Raw genomic sequence first — 16,341 nt, 5'->3', positions numbered from 1 at the left:
GGAGAAAATCGCAGCGCCCTGACGATCTCGCTGCCTACCACCTTCTCCTCTCCAACTTCACCTCTGCTGTGTCAACAGCAAAGACTTCCTTCTTCATTACTGAAATCCAGTCTTCTGCCTCCAACCCCAGTAAACTGTTTTCCACCTTCTCCTCCCTCCTCAACCCCCCCTCCCCTCTTCCCTCTCAGCTGATGATTTTGTCACTTACTTTGCTAAGAAGGTGGATGACATCAGCTGTTCCTTCCATCATCCAGCCACTAACAACACTATTCCTCACTCCAAACCTTCTTCTCTGCCCCTTGTCCCCGGGCTTGCTTCCTTCTCTACCCTCTCCCCAGAAGATCTCCTCACACTTGTCAGGTCAAACCGAGCCACCACCTGCCCCCTTGATCCTATCCCTTCCACTCTTCTCCAAACCATCTCCACGGACATCACTCCCTTCCTCACTGCCCTTATCAATTCCTCTCTGTCCTCAGGCCTTGTTCCAGCTGCACTAAAGACTGCCAGAGTCAAGCCTCTTCTTAAGAAACCCTCCCTTGACCCTGCTGCTATCCAGAACTACAGACCTCTATCTCTTCTCTCATTTCTATCCAAAACCCTTGAGCGAGCAGTTTCCAACCAACTTTCTCTCTATCTCTCCCAGAATGACCTTCTGGACCCTCTTCAATCCGGTTTCAAGGCTTCTCACTCTACTGAGACTGCACTCCTTGCTGTCACAGAGGCCCTGCACACTGCCAGGGCTTCATCCCTCTCCTCTGTCCTTGTGCTCCTTGACTTGTCTGCTGCTTTTGATACAGTTGACCACCAAATCCTTCTCTCCATCCTATCTGAACTGAGAATCACTGGATCTGCACACTCCTGGTTCACATCCTATCTGTCTAACCGCTCTTACCAGGTCTCATGGAGGGGATCTCTGTCCAGACTGTCCCTCAGGGCTCAGTCCTGGGGCCCATGCTATTCTCTCTCTATACTAAATCCCTCGGCCATGTGATCTCCTCTCATGGCTTCTGCTATCACTGCTATGCCGACGACACTCAACTCTACCTCTCCTTCCCCCCTCAGACACACAAATTGATGGATGCATCTCAAAGACATCTTGAAAAGACGGAGCTACTCTTTCTCCCAGGGAAAGACTGCCCTCTCACAGACCTCTCCATCTCCATTGACAACACTACTGTGTTGCCCTCTCAGACTGCCAAGAACCTCGGGGTGATCCTGGACAACCAGCTGTCCTGCTCTGCCTACATTGCAGCGACAACCCGCTCCTGTAGGTTCTCCCTCTACAACATCCGCAAAATTTGACCGTTCCTTACGAGGGAAGCGGCACAACTCCTGGTCCAGGCGCTTGTCATCTCCCGCCTGGACTACTGCAACGTTCTTCTGGCCGGGCTAAACTGCCTCTGCCATCAGACCTTTACAGCGCATTCAGAACGCTGCAGCCCGTCTGGTGTTCAACCAACCGAAATTCTCTCACGTCACTCCCCTCTTCCGGTCGCTTCACTGGCTTCCCATCTCTGCACGCATCAAATTCAAGACACTGGTACTCGCCTACAGGGCAGTACATCAGACTGCCCCTCCCTATCTGCAGTCTCTGGTCAGGTTCCAAACCTCGCCTCGCTCCCTCCGCTCCACTGATGTAATGTAATATGCCTTTGCACTAACATGACCAACGCAAATTCCTGTAGAACTATTGTACTTGGCAGCTGAAGTGGTTCTGGCAAATATTGCAACCACATGTTGCCGATGACCTTGGGTTGGGAGATGCAGATTTGATGCGGGGGATCTTGATACTCCCCACAGAGCAGACACAAGATAAGACAGTGACCAGTGTTTGACTTTGTGAGAGTAAAGCTAGCAGTTTCCCATAACATCAGCGTGTTCAGTCAACAGCTCAGAGGCTCCGGAGCCAAACGTCTGACCACAGCCTGGAGGCGCTAAAGCACATGCAGTCCCTCCCCCCTTTCTCACTTTCTTGTTTTCTCTCTCTCCCCTCTCGCTTTCTCCCTCTTGCTGTTTCTCCCCTTATCTCGGTATTTATCCTTTTGCTCTCACTGAAAAGATAAATCCGTCTGAATAACTAATTTAATCAAGCAAATCAAGTAAATAGCATGGCATACGTTTACAGTAAGCTGACCATAGAACATGAGGGCAATTAAATCTTGTATCTCAGGTGAGCGTTGCTGTCTATTTTGTATTATTCAGTATGTGCTGCATACATGTTAGCTCTCCACTACAAAAGAAAATCTGCATCTCAACAGGTTATTTAGACAATTTCACTTGCTTCCAATGTAAATCTTTTGCCTTGTTTCAAGATATTTCAGAAACAAATGAAACTACATTGGAAAGAAGTGGAATTATAATCACACCCCACTGGCAGACCTTTTTACTCATTTGAAAAAGAAATACAATTTTAAGATTTTTTTGAAGTGCTCTATCCCTCTGTCTCTGTCACTCCTATTTCCCAGCCCATCCAGGCCAGAGCGGGCCAGAGTCTCTCCAGGTTTGGGTTCCAGGCTCTGAGCTGCAGCCCTGGGCAACTGCCTCTCACAACATAGCATTGTTCTGCCGGCATGGGAATTTGAGCCACCAAATCAGGCCCACTGTTTTTCACACAGCACCCCATCGGCTGGCTTGGTTAAATGAGAGAGAGAGAGAGAGAGAGAGAGAGAGAGAGAGAGAGAGAGAGAGAGAGAGAGAGAGAGAGAGAGAGAGAGAGAGAGAGAGAGGGAGAGAGGAAAAGAGCAATCTGGGCTGAGGGATGAAAAGCAAAGTCTGAAATTGGAAAGAGAAGGAGAGTGAGAGGGCAATGATGAGAAGTGATGAGGGACACGAAAGACAGGAGAGAGCGTGTGTGTGTGAGAGAGAGATAGAGAGGGAGAGAGAGAGAGAGCGAGAGAGAACATGGAGCTGCAGGAAAAACAAGGGATGGAATGAATGAGAGTGCAGCGAAAAACAATTTAGAGAGAGCGAGAGCTAGCGCTGGTATTTGGGAATCAGTCCACACGCTCGCCGCTCGGCAGTGTGGGAAAGGGCTGTCTCCCTGGGCTAGACCTCCGGGCCGGCAGAGAGACTCCCCACCCCCACCCACCTCCACCCCCAACCCAGAGGATGTGCCTGTCACTGTGGGGCCCGACCTTCCTGGAGACAGAGAGGGTGGCCAGGGGACTTAGCAGGCATCTGTATGCAGAGCCTCAGCCACAGTTGTTAACACCCTGCGGGCCATCGAGCACAGCCATGGAGAAACACACTGCTGGCAACTAGACTACAGCAGAATAGCTAAGGGGCATTATTGTAGGATTAGACTCTGGATTAAACGCTGCAGTATGTGTGTGTGTGTGTGTGTGTGTGGATGAGGTACGAGCTTGTGTGACTGCATGTGTTTATGTCTGAGAGTGTGCCGTTACGTATAAGTTGTTCCCATTCATTACGCTTTTGTATAATTCTGCGCATGTGTGTCTGTGTCTGTGTGTGTGTGTGTGAGTGTTTTTAGATAATTGTTGTGCAATAAAAGCCATACTGTTTCCAGGCCGCGGTGCTGCAAAACCCAACGGAGGGCTTGTGTTTTTAATTACCCCCCCTTCCCCCACTTTACCCCTCTTCCTACATTCCCCAAATGAGAGCTGCGTGTCCGGTTACAACACTGCTGTTGTTTCTGTCTCTTTCTCCCTGTCTTCCTGCCTCTCTCTCTCTCTCTCTCTCTCTCTCTCTCTCTCTCTCTCTGTCCCTCTGGCCCACAGTGTTGAGTGGTAGTGAATGAGGCAGAGCCTATGCTGGCACGCAATCTTCTCGGGGAACAACAAAGATCCAGGCCGGCAGCCCTCCTCCGGCTCCAGCTCCGCTTTACGGCGTCCATGGGCAGCAGCACCCAGGAAGGGACCTCATTCAGTCTCCTAGTGAGGCATAATCAATTTGCTGCCTAGATACACATGCGAAACATGGCGCTGCCTCTGTGTCTGCCCCGTCAACGTGCACGGCTCTCCCCGATCTCTTTCATAGTCAGATGTCCTTGTCTTTCTGGTATTGTTCAAAGCGGACCACCTGGAAGCGTGGCACTTTGAGGATAAAAAGGAGTTTTGTAAGAGCTCAGCGAGGTGAAATAACGCTTTTGACAGCACCATTTGATGTGCGTAAGTGTGTGTGTGTGCTAGTGCTGCACTGCTTACTTGGGTGGTAAGGTCATATGCCCTTATATCAGGGAGATGTTAGCGAATGTGGCTACAGTAGATGTGTGCGATGTGTGCGCCTCAGTCTCTTAAAGGCCATTCTCCTCTGCCTTCTTATCTGCTGTGGGAGTCATCGGCTGCGACTCCGGGGACACGCAGTTCTTTATTAAGACACAACTCTGCCAGCGCCAGCACTAAAAGTGGCTACTGCCTTGTGGGTTGTTGCCCACAGGCCCTGTGGCTGCCCTCTAGCCTTACAGATCCAAGGCCCCAGGCTCCACACAAAGCTTCCACAACTCTCTATTTATTATATTTAAAGGGCCAAGACCCTCTTTTCAGGAGGCCTTCATTTATCTTCTTTAAAGCCTTCCTCTCTCCCGTTTCATCTCTTCATTTCAATAAGGGAAATTAACATTTCAAACCTGAGGGAAATGTGGTTGGAGGAGCAGTGGCTGGGGACATTTTGTTTGTCGTATTAAAAAAAAAAATGCCCTGTATACTTCACTGATTCACATCCAATCATCTATCCACTTATCATCATTTTTCATATAGGCCTATAGATTCTGAGGCCATTTGTTACCAATGAGAGATGATTCAGAGTTGCAGAACAGATTAAAGTGTCAGCTATGACACATGGCATGCCTCTGATTATTTCCATACTTAGGAGAAGTGAGTTGATTGGAGTTCAATCATAGCCAGGATGTGTTAGATTAGTCTGAGTCAGATTTACTGGCTTAACAATAAGCCACATTTCATGTCTGGTTCATGACTGGTTCCCATGCTGACTCACAGTCGAGTGAAGACTTGGGACTTAATAATGATGAATTGTTGCTGTATCTGTGTGTCACAAATGTAGATTATTCAAACAAGCAACACTTTGATTATGCAAGCAAATATCATAATCTTTTGTTTAGGCAAATAACCATCAGCGAGGAAACACGTTTTTTCATCGTTATTCGTTCACTGGTATTCACACTTTTATTTCCAATGATTTTCCTGAAAATTACCCTCCTCTTATCCCATTCAGGCTATAATTTTCTAATGTAACTACCTCTAAAATTACAGGATCAATTTCACCTCCGGAACACAAACATATCTCTCTCTGTATTAGGGTCTTGAAGGGGAAAATGATGTCCTATTTTGGAACACGCCTATTTCCACAACTGAAAAATGCATGACAGCATGCCACAGGATCTCTAATCACATCTCTGCCTATTTAGTTTGGTCTGGTCTTTTGTTTGCCATGCCATTAGATTGAGGTTAGAAGAGAGAAAATGGGCTAGCTACCGCAGCCTCGCTCCCTATAGACGGACTGACAGACCTTGGTATTTATGACCTGGATATGTAATATGGAGTGTATTACATCAGCTTCAAGTATCTGGAGGAACATGCATGCATCTTGGCCTAGTTTTATGCCTCCGCAAAGAAGACTTCAACATTAATAGATGCCTTGCTGTTGTTAAGCCTATATCCTTCCAATGGCATAATGCCGTTCAAAGTCCATGGAGAGACCTGTTACAATTCACAGCCAAGCTACACAGAAAAATGGGCATTTCAACACATCAGGGAATTTCTGAGACCCTAGCAAGTAACAAATCATTATATTAACTCCCAAAGAAAATGTATTTGCGAGGTTCACAAGGTAACATCTCTGCTATAGAAATATTCATTAAGAAAGAAAATCCTCTTGGCACAGACGGTCATGTTGACATAATTACAGAACTTGAAAAAAAAAAAAGAAGCATTCTGCCTGATCCCATTCCCTTGAACTCAACAGGTTATTTCAAATGTGTCTCAGATTTTAAAGCCTCCACATGAAACAATCAGAGCACATAAGATACTTCAGTAAAGAAACAAAGTATAAAGAATGACAGAAAGAAGGGATGCAAACACAAAAACAAGGGTAAAAAGGGAAAAAGGAATCAAAGGGACAAAGAAATAGGGTAGGAACCAAAGAGAAGTCAGACTGACAGTGAGCTTGACAATGCACCTTGTTTTCATTTCATTATTGTTACTATTATATTGTTTTTGCCCTTGATTTTTATCTTTTCATCGTGCCTTCTTATTTTTACTTGTTTTTATTTATTTTATGCTGTTTTATGATAGTTTATGATGTTGGTTGGTAACCACTGTTTTAAAAAAGTGCAATACAAATAAAGTGTATTCTTTTTTTATAATTATTCTCACTGTTTAATACACTAGCTGATCTTTTATTAAGGTAACACAGTCATTACCAAGGTACATGGACCATTGTTGATGGAGCTAAACAGCTCAGAGAGACGGAGCTGTGTCAACAGTTCAGACAGCTAATAAAGTTCAAAGTATACAGCAAGATGGATTCTATTTTGAAAGCTGTCAGACAAGACAAGAGTCTGCCAGCCTAAACCAGACAACTGATGATACACAGCACAGGGCATGTAAAAGGCTCACTGCCTCTCCTTATCTCCAAAGAAAAGACCAAAGGAAGACCAAAGAAAATGAGACAAGCTTTATATCACATCCTTCAGTCGCCACAAACAAAATGACAAGCAGCACTGAAAGGCCTCTGCTACTAACTGTCAGCCAAATAAACAGTTACTGATCTAAACTGGTTCATCAAGTGGAGTTTTAAAGTAGTACACTAAGTGCCTAGCAACCTGGCCCTTTCCCCTGGGCGCTAATTGTCCCCCATTAATGATTACACTATTCATAAACCTCTTAATTGTACAACATTGTCACTTTAGTAGTCCCCTCTTCTACAACATTAATAGAGCACAATTAGCGACAAGGCTCTATCCACAACAGCAATGAACTCAGATGAGCTCTGAGCCAACACAAAGCAGTTTTGTTCCTATTCACTGAAGCTCAAAGAGAGACAACAACATGATTACAAACATTATTAAGAATACTGAGCCCTTGCTTTCACACTTTTTTTGTACTCATTAAATGTTTGAACAGCTTTATCACATAGCAGAATGCAAGCTGAATGACAATAGGAGCAGCATTCATACCGGTATGTTCATAAAGACTAACCTTAACTGACTAACTTTCTTCAGTGTATTAAATAGAAAGCACAAAATGTTATTACCTTTGAAATACAAGATAAAATCTATTTTTATTATGATGAGGGTTGGTGATAACACCTCTGAAATAACTATCCAGTTCCTTACCTGCACATTCTCTCGGAGGTCTGTGGCCTCCCTGATAGGCTGGGTGGAGGCTCTAAAGAGCTCGTCCACTATCTTGATCCCTGTGGTCTTTGTGGAGGTGTACTCCCGGGCCTTCCTGCCCTTCCGAACAGACAGGCCCCTCTTATGCGCCTTGCCCCCACCTCGCCTGTTGGTGATGGCTACATGGACAAACAGGGTGGTGTTGGGCAGGAACTCCCCGGTCAGAGACTGGAGAGGGACGTGTCTATAGCCTGGCTGCAAGCACTCAAACGGGATGGTGTACTGGCCGATGAACTCGTCACCAATGTAGTCATCATCCAGCACCACGAAGCGCAGTGCTGCCAGTTCGGGTAAGTTGATCTGGAATTCAAAGCTCTCATCGAAAATGGGGTTGTCACCATTCTGGGACACAGTCTTGGTCCTCTGCTCGGCACAGTCAGCTGGGATCCCGTGGATCTCCACATAGATGTAGGGCTCCACAACGTCACCCTTGGCAGCAGAGCCACGGGGCTTGGGCAAGTTCTGCCCGCTGATGACCTTGATGTGAAGGAGCTGGGCGGACACACCCGGCAGAGAGTCGCGAGCATTGGCACTGAAGTAGGACACCTCCTCCCTCATGATGGCCGGTCGCAGCACATAGCCACAGTTCCCATTCTGCCTGAACCAGCCTAGGTTGAGGTCCATCATCAGCCCCGGGGTCTGGTAGTTCATGGCCACAATCTGGCAGCCGCACTTCCAGAAGTCCTGGGGGTTCATGTTACTAGCATCAATCCGCATGGGTGTGGGATATACCCTGGAGAGAAAGCGCTTGTTATAACAGACAAAATCCTCTGGGAACTCATTGGCAAACCTGTTTGCATCCACTTCATTGAAGGAGCAGATCTCCCAGTATTTCTGGTCCCTCTTAGAGATTTCAAAGTCCCTGAACTGGACTGACTTACAGAGAGCCACAAGATCAGACAGCTCCCTGCACAGCCTGAGTCTCTTACAGCCCAAGCCATTCAGCTGGTCCTTCTCATCAGCCCCCACTCTCCTGGACATCTCCAGACCCTCCTCCTCATCCGTCACCTCCCCCTCAGTGTCAGTGCAGCTGGGGGGCAGCCTCTTACCCTTCAGGAGGATTTTACCTTTGAGTTTCTCTGGGGAGGGCAGGTAGTGTTCCTCCTTGTTGGGGGGTTCAACATACAGCTTGTCCCCAAGAATCTTCTTCATGTGCTGGGCCATGACCCTCTGCTGGGGGATGCAGCAGTGGGTTACCAAGCAGAGGATCAGGGGATACTCAGAGCTCTCAAAAGCGTATTGGTTTATAATGTCCAGGACCTTAGAGAAAGCTAGCTGTGAGGCTACAGAACTGCCTACATACACCACTGGCTCATTATCTGGGCCGTCCCATACGATGACCTCAAGGCTGCGACAGCCCATCCTCAGAGCTCGGATGTAGCTGCTGATGTCTGAGGAGCCCCAGAAGTGGTCTTCTAGGAGGGAGGCGTTGTGTGAGGAGTTGATGTAGTAATGGGACAGGGGCTGGGTCATGTCCTGGCACACACGTTTGTGCTGGGGGTCGAAGATGTGGCACTCGGAGGAGAGGAGGTAGTGTGTGAAGCCGTCAATGGAGAGGTAGCCCCGCTCCCTGCCTTCGGCAGATGGCTCAAATTTCTGAACAATATCCCTGCACATGTCCTCTGTCACACCCTCCACACCCTGCTCCACCTCTACAAACAGCATTAGATCTTTACTGTCCAAATACTCCTTGTTACTGGAGAACTGCACCAAGAGGAAGAAAATCTCTGGCCGTGTGCAGAGCTCACAGTAGGCCTCCACAAATGTGTCCATGTTAATGCCCTCTCCGTATTGGTCTTTGGCCTTCTGGAGCTCCTTGAACTTCAGCTCAATCCTGGACTCTTTCATTCCTGGATTGAGCCCTTTAATGATCTGGGTGGCCCTGAACAGATCTATGTGTCCCTCCTTCTCCATATCTGCCAGGTCAAACACTGAGCCAATCCAAGAAGTTCGCAGGCTGGGCTGACTGGGCTCCACCATGTCCACAGTATGCCGGCCATAGGACACCAAGTACCTCAGGCCCATCACCCAGCTGCTGACTACATCTGCTGTACTGGCCACCAAATCTAAGGACTCATAGTTATCCCCATAGATGATAGAGAAGGCGCATTCGTCAGGGAACTGATCGGAGAGGCCATTGCTGCGCAGCACTGGGGTCTTCTTCCCCAGACGGACCTCCTTAATGCTCTTGATCTCCAGTTTGGCCTTCTCTGAATCCTTCTTGGACGGCTCCCAGCGCAGCCAGTGCATGTCTGGGTCCAGCAAGAAGTAGCGGTTGTACATGCGTGAGTTGGAGCGCACCTTCTTCATCTCACAGCCCTCCATCATGAAGGCCATGCAGGCAGCTGTGCTGTTAATCTTGCGGTCACTCGGCATGGAGCTGAAGGAAACCGTCTTCTTCCTCACCTGCCTTTGCTTGGAGCCATCCTGGAAAGAGAAGGGGGGGTGGGGGTTGGGGTGGAGAAAGATTTGTTGGTTACACTTTGTGTCTGAATTCAGGATACAGCAGTGGAGCCTAAGCTATGATTACATACACTGGAGAGGCAAAAAAAAAAAAAAAAACAGGAGACAAAGAGCAGAGATGGCCCTTCATCACAGTGAGGCTTTATATCTAGATGGATGTGTGCACAATAAATCCTAAAAAAAAAAAATCCTACATCTAAACACAGGCTGTCATGCTGCTGAAAGGTAAAGATGGAGATGATTTACCTCCCCCAGTGGTGAACTGTGCTGAGCTGCTGAACGCACAGCTCTGACAGACTATATTAACCACCTGCCACCAAACACCCAGTTATCAACTGCTTGGTAGGAATCTTTATTTTCTTTCTCTTCTCCCCAGGGGCCAGCCAACATGCTGGGGCCCATCTTTACAGAGCTGGGATGCAGTAGTGGATGGGCCCCATGATGCGCCTGCTTTGACATTTGATTATTAAATTGGGAAAAAACAATCACTCTTTATAAATAGATTCAAAGCAGCCCATTGTATGTCAGATGAAGACATTAGCCTCAGAGATAATCACATGCCTGTTTAAAATGCATAACTCCTTGTCTAATTATTCCACTCATAGTTCAAATTGCATAACATCATGTGAAGACAGTGTAACTTCTGCGGTTTTCCCTCAAGACAAATCGTAATAATAATGCATGCCACATGAGGTCTGTTTCTTTTTAAAAGAGCAGTGCTTGCTGTAATGATAGGGTATGAAACTGCATATACGATTTCGGCTTGGCTCAAATCTCAAGTTAAGGGCCTTAAAGAGTTTCAGAGTTTCACATTACCTTATAACTGCAAATGAGATTTGCTAGTTAAATATTCATCCTGTGGGCAACCTCTTATAAATACATGCATTTCTTGCCAGCGGATTCCAAAGGCACTGCAAAGTTTGTTGAAGCTCTGAGGAGACCGTCTCTCTCTCAAAAACAACTCTGTCTGTAGCCTAACTCATGTGAAAGTAGTAAAACAGATGCTACACACACCACCTGCCATGCCACGGCTGAACTTTAGCTGCTTGCAAGTCAAGTGAGCCTAGCTGGCACAGAGCAGACAGACAGTCCTGCCCTACTTCCACACAGGACTGTGGTTAGCTGGATAGCCTGGATGCAGCTGGCCTGGTTTGGACTTGGAAAATGCATACCACAGAGTACAGTACATTAGTTAAGTTTAAATCTGAACTTAAACTGATCCACAAATTACTGTGTTATATATTAAGGATTGTAGGGCACAAGCCACTCAGATCATCATCGTTGAAAGACAGACAGAATACAAATTATCTTTGTGAGACGTAATACCCTGGTGACACGTCAATGTAAGCAAAGCCAATTAATCTCAACTTCTTTCCCGCCCTCCATGTCTTTGAGGCCTTTTTTGTTTGAATAAAGCAAGGGAGGGAGGCAGAGGGTCCCGGGGTTGTGGACGAGTGTGCATGTCTTCCCCACAGGACAATGGCTGCCTATACAGGTCTGATGGATCTCCCCAGAGCATGGTTCAGCTCCAGCCACAGTGAAGCACCTCGGGGCCATCCGTCTTCCACCTGACGGCCAGAGGCAGATGACGCCCGACACCTCATCACGATTAATGAGCGCCACTTGACGCAAAGCCGGGGAAATGACACAATCATCACTCTCCGGCTGTGCCCTTGTTTGATGACCTCTATCTCGTCTCTCTGCTCAACATAAGCACTGAATACCCTCATTCCCGATGCACAGATTTGTAATTCCTCAAAGGCGGATTTAATAATGCTGTACAACCTATGGAAAAAAAAAAACTTTGAATAGAGATACAAAGCAAATGGAAATGGGAAAATTCTCTACAGTGTTTTCAGAGGTCTCACGTCCAGATGGAGCACTGTGGCCCAGTGGTGTTGAGACCACCCAAGTCAAAAGGCTTGAGGTGATAAAATAGAGCCTGGAGTCACCGGGAGAACAGGCGAAAACTCCACCTGGGCACACCATGGGGACTGCGCCACAGGAGCAGTAAAAATTTGGCCTTATATGCAAGCATTTATTTTCTCCCCTTCAAGAAGCACTTGACATTGGCATGCAGTTGTTGAGTGTGAGCTGGTGCCAAGAACCGTGGCCACATGGCAAATCATAAACCAGCTCCAAGACCAGGAGGGTAAGGAGGGTAAGGTCTGTTGGTTCAGCTGGAGAAGAGCACTATTCCAGCTCTCTCACAGAGTTAATCTAGGAGTAAAGGGAACGTGTCAACCACTTCACACAGCAAGAGCCACATGGACCACGGCATCACTGCCCACTCCTACTGCTGTCTCCCACAGCCACTCCCAACGCTCCTGTTTCCTCACAAATATCATCCTTCCCCCTGCCCACCCTAGTGCTTATATAGATAGTGATGCATCTGGAGGCCGTAATCATGAGATCACATTTCAACCCCCATCCTGTGCTCTTTAATCTCGCCAGCCGCCAGCTCCCGCTCTTTTTGCCTCCTGTGACAGAAAACTACAGTCAACAGCTTCGCCGGTGGTCAGAAAGTCTATTTCCAAAACCCAAAACACCAAAAAAGCGAGTCAGTATTTCCTCCGTTTTGCTCTTCGGAGCTGTTTACAGAATCAACCAGATGGAGATCTACGCTGGCCAGGGTGTTGGGGATATGTGAAGAAAGCTCTGTGAGACAGAAAGCAGATTGAGAGAGTGGGAGGAGGGCGAGATAGCAGGAGGGGCTCTGGTCAGGTCTGATTGTTTCCAGGCCTTCTTTGGGGAAGTGCTGTGGCCACAGAAGGTCAAAGGGCATGAGGGTAATCTTGTGTTTCATTAGCATGCTGTTATAATTAGCCGGAGAGCCCAGCAGGACGACAAGCTGTTACCCTCAGATCTGGCCCCTCAATCAAAACCAAGCAGGCACGAGGTGTGTGCATCCGTGGAGTCTGCTACGGATCATTTCCATCACTGCTGAACCCAAATCCTAGTCATTGATTTTAAACGTGGAATCGCAATGATGGTGACCTACAGTTAAAGGATTTATCATTCGACTGGTCAATGATATTGGTCCTGAGGGGTATGCATAAGTGAGAAAGGTCAGGCCAAAAAAACAAGTCATTATCAGTCTTCATTTCCAGCGTTTAGCATAGCCGTTCTTTTTCCTTTCCTCTCACACTCCATCCTGAATTATTTAACCTTTTTTTTTAAATTTCTATCTCTCTCTTTGCTACACACAGCTCCTCTCCTTTTTCTCCCTGATCGACCGCACTCCTATCACACACTCTCACCATTTTCTCACAGCCTCAGGGGTTTTTCCTGTTAGGGATGTCAGTTTTTCTGTGTGTGTGTGTGTGTGTGAGTGCGTGTGTGTTTGTGCGCTTCTGGCTTGACTGCCTGTTGCCGTTTGCTGCTGTTGCCGCGGTGATAGAAGGGTATTTTGGTAACCCTCCCCACCTCCCCCACCCCCATCCTGCGGTGGCGCTGGCCACCCCGGGCGGGGTCAAACACTCCCTGATGTATGGGTGAAGCTGATGGGGACGGGCAGGCTGTGAGACAAGCCGCCCAGCGTCCTGTGAAGGGCAGCGGTGTGTCACGCTCACTCTCCTCCCGTCAACGCTGTCACACCCGACGCTGCGCCCCGTAAGCGGCACGAGGCAGGAACTTAACTCCAGGGAGACAATTAGTGCAACACAAGCCCTCAGGTTGCCTGTTAGACTGCATGAGTGGAGCATGCCAACATGACGGCTCTATTTAAAGTGGTACTGTAAGTAGAGCTGAACAACTAATAAAAAAAAAAAGATCTAAATTGCAATATGAACTATTGCAAATTCCAGAGAAGGGCATCCCGACCGTTGTCAATACCCTAACTGTATCTGTATATAATTTTTGAGGGATAGCTGGGTTAATGGAAGGAATGAGTATATATTTTCATTAATACCGTTTTATCAGCTCTAAAACCCATACGCCTGCGGTTGGCTTCCACATCTCCAGTCATCCTTTCCTCCCCTAGTCTGTTGTACGCCCAGGAATGCAGCACTATCAGGAAGACTGGCGTCTGCTGCACCTCCTTGGTCTGTGTGTGTGTGTGTGTGTGTGTATATATATGGAACGCCAGCACCCCAACAGTCGCCCCCCGAGGGCTTCCCCCCACCGCCTGACCCCTTGTTGTGTCAGGGAGCGCGAGCCAAACCGCCAAGTCCTCTCGCTCCGTCTGCTTACACGGCCGCATAAACAGCTCCACCGCGCCGACACACACTCGGAACACAACATCGTAGCTCAAACGGAGGAGCGGAGGGCTTACGCGGGTGCGTGTCTGAGCCACCGGGCTGTCAAATGTAAAAACGACCCGAGTGCTGAGCCGCTCAGCGCTGCTATTCAACACACGGAGGATGAGTCCTTCCCCCCCGAGGGTTGGCTATCTCTTCCTGTGGGACTCTGGACATACTGCTCCATTCACTGCCATGCCCTCCTCCCTCCCCATCGCACCAAACCCCCCCAACCCACCCACCTCCTAGTCCTAACTGCTCTATTCAACGCCACATGGCTGCCTGCCACCGACTACTCCATTCTCCACTCTTATCTCGACTGTAAAACGGCCCTGCAGAAAGTAGTCGGGCACGGCTCAGTTCTTCTCACCCACAGAGCTACAATGTGATCTGGGTGAGTGTGTGTGTGTGTGTGTGTGTGGTGGATGGGTGAATAAGGCAGCAGGGGAGCGTGGGTAATGGGGAGAGAAGCGGAACAGAGCGGGGCCCTGTTGATGACGTCCTCTCCACGCTGTGAGTCATGGTATGTGTGTGACGTGCATGCCTGCGTGTGTGTGTGTGTGCCGGGGGATTATGGCATGAAAGTCTACACACATACACCCTGACAGACAACTAGTCACGGCTAACCTACATTGGCACACACTGACACATCAAACACACACACACGCACAGACACACACCCACAGGCAGTGTTTGAATGGTAGCGCAAAACTCAGCACTGCGTTACAGTAATATTATCACCTTTCCCAGTAAGAAGTAGTGTAATTAATCACAATTTCAACACAATTTCAATAATAATAGTACAGCCACCAATGAAAAAAGTTGCTTCTTTTGTTATCTCCCCCTCCCCCATTATCAATTTGGAGATTTTAATCAGAATAGCTGTCGTCCTCTCGGCTGATGCGAGCGCTGTGCTGGCTTGATGAAAATAAGGGAGATGCGTTTACTTTCCCATTCCCACTATTTTGATTTTATCAAGCAGAAGGATGACAGGAACATTGTAAATCAATGCGATTTGATTTCCATGATCATTCACAGCCAAGAATTTTGAAGGTAAGAGAGGGACGCAATTGCCAACTTTGGGGGTGAAACGAGAACAGAATGTAACAGGTGGAATATCAACAAGTAAACATGAGTTGCAAGTCATGAGTAACACAATGTTTCTGAGTGAGGAGCGCGGAGGCATCGCACTCGAAGAGCCGAAAAGCTCGGATTCGCCTTAGAAGATCGGTGCAGCTCGGTGAGGCCCGGTCCACTGGTGGAGGTGGGTGGGAGGTCATCATCAGAGCCAACCCCCCCCCCCCCCCCCCCAACCTCGCACCCCCCAAGGAACCACACTGCCTCCTCCTCCCCACATCCAAGCTGGTTACAGAGACTGACATCTGAATCCTGCCACACAGGGCTTAAGGCGAGCATCATTCACACTAACAGACTCCACTCCTCGGGACGGGACCGCGGAGGGGGGATGTGGACAGAGAGAAGGAGGATCAATGCTGAGTGTTTTTGTGTGTGTGTGTGTGTAAGAGAGACAAAGAAAGAGAGAGAGTTTAATGCTTACTCAATTGTGTTTAGATGCTTTGGCAATGTTGTTCAACATCCATGCCAATACAGCATATTAAGTTAAATTGAAAAATTGGATTCAGAGACGGGGCAGAAAAGAGAGAAAGAGAGAAAGAGAGAGAGAGAGAGGGAGAGAGAGAGAGAGAGAGAGAGAGCAAGCTAAATACTATATCAATAATATATTGCTTTGGCAATATGGGTTTGTTTTCTGTCATGCCAATAAAACATCTTTGAATTGAACTGAAAATTTGGCAACAGTAAACATTTCATCCCCCAAAAATGATGCAGTAACCCTTTGGGCCAATCAGTGCAAGACGAATTTAAATTTTTAGCTAAAGTTTTTCTTATTTAACCGTGTCCAAAACCTTTCCCTAACCTTAACCAAGTTGTTTTGTTTGCCAAACCATAACCTTAGCCTAACCTTGACCAAAGTTGCTTCAGTTGACTAAACTTAACGGTTAGTCAATGTTTAGCTGAAAATGCCGTCAGCAGCGTCCGAGATATTGTTTGTGACAGACAGACGTACCTGGGCCGATCCACAGTCCCTCCCCCAATTTCATCATGGGGGACAATGAGAGCAGGAGAGAGAGAGAGGAATGGAGAAAGGAAAGAGAGAGAGGGATGGAAAAAGGCAAAACGGGAGAGAGGAGAAGAAGGAAAATCAGGGGCTCACTGACAGCCCACTGTCACCATTTGTTACAGCGGGCG

General features: G+C 47.7%; 2 protein-coding genes across 2 annotated transcripts in view; one reads left to right on the top strand and one right to left on the bottom strand.

The window, feature by feature from the left end:
- The window catches only part of nkiras2 (NFKB inhibitor interacting Ras-like 2), a 415,504-nt gene that overhangs the window by 226,917 nt on the left and 172,246 nt on the right, over positions 1–16,341 (top strand). The window lies entirely within an intron of this gene.
- The window catches only part of LOC139919932 (inactive phospholipase C-like protein 2), a 68,918-nt gene that overhangs the window by 19,046 nt on the left and 33,531 nt on the right, over positions 1–16,341 (bottom strand). The window contains exon 2 of the mRNA XM_071909816.2: positions 7,313–9,799. Coding sequence (XP_071765917.2) covers positions 7,313–9,799 — 2,487 coding nt within the window. The remainder of the gene's footprint in view (positions 1–7,312; positions 9,800–16,341) is intronic.

The sequence above is a fragment of the Centroberyx gerrardi genome, chromosome 7, assembly GCF_048128805.1.
Source record: "Centroberyx gerrardi isolate f3 chromosome 7, fCenGer3.hap1.cur.20231027, whole genome shotgun sequence".
Lineage (NCBI taxonomy): Eukaryota > Metazoa > Chordata > Actinopteri > Beryciformes > Berycidae > Centroberyx > Centroberyx gerrardi.
This window is presented reverse-complemented; position numbering and strand designations above follow the sequence as displayed.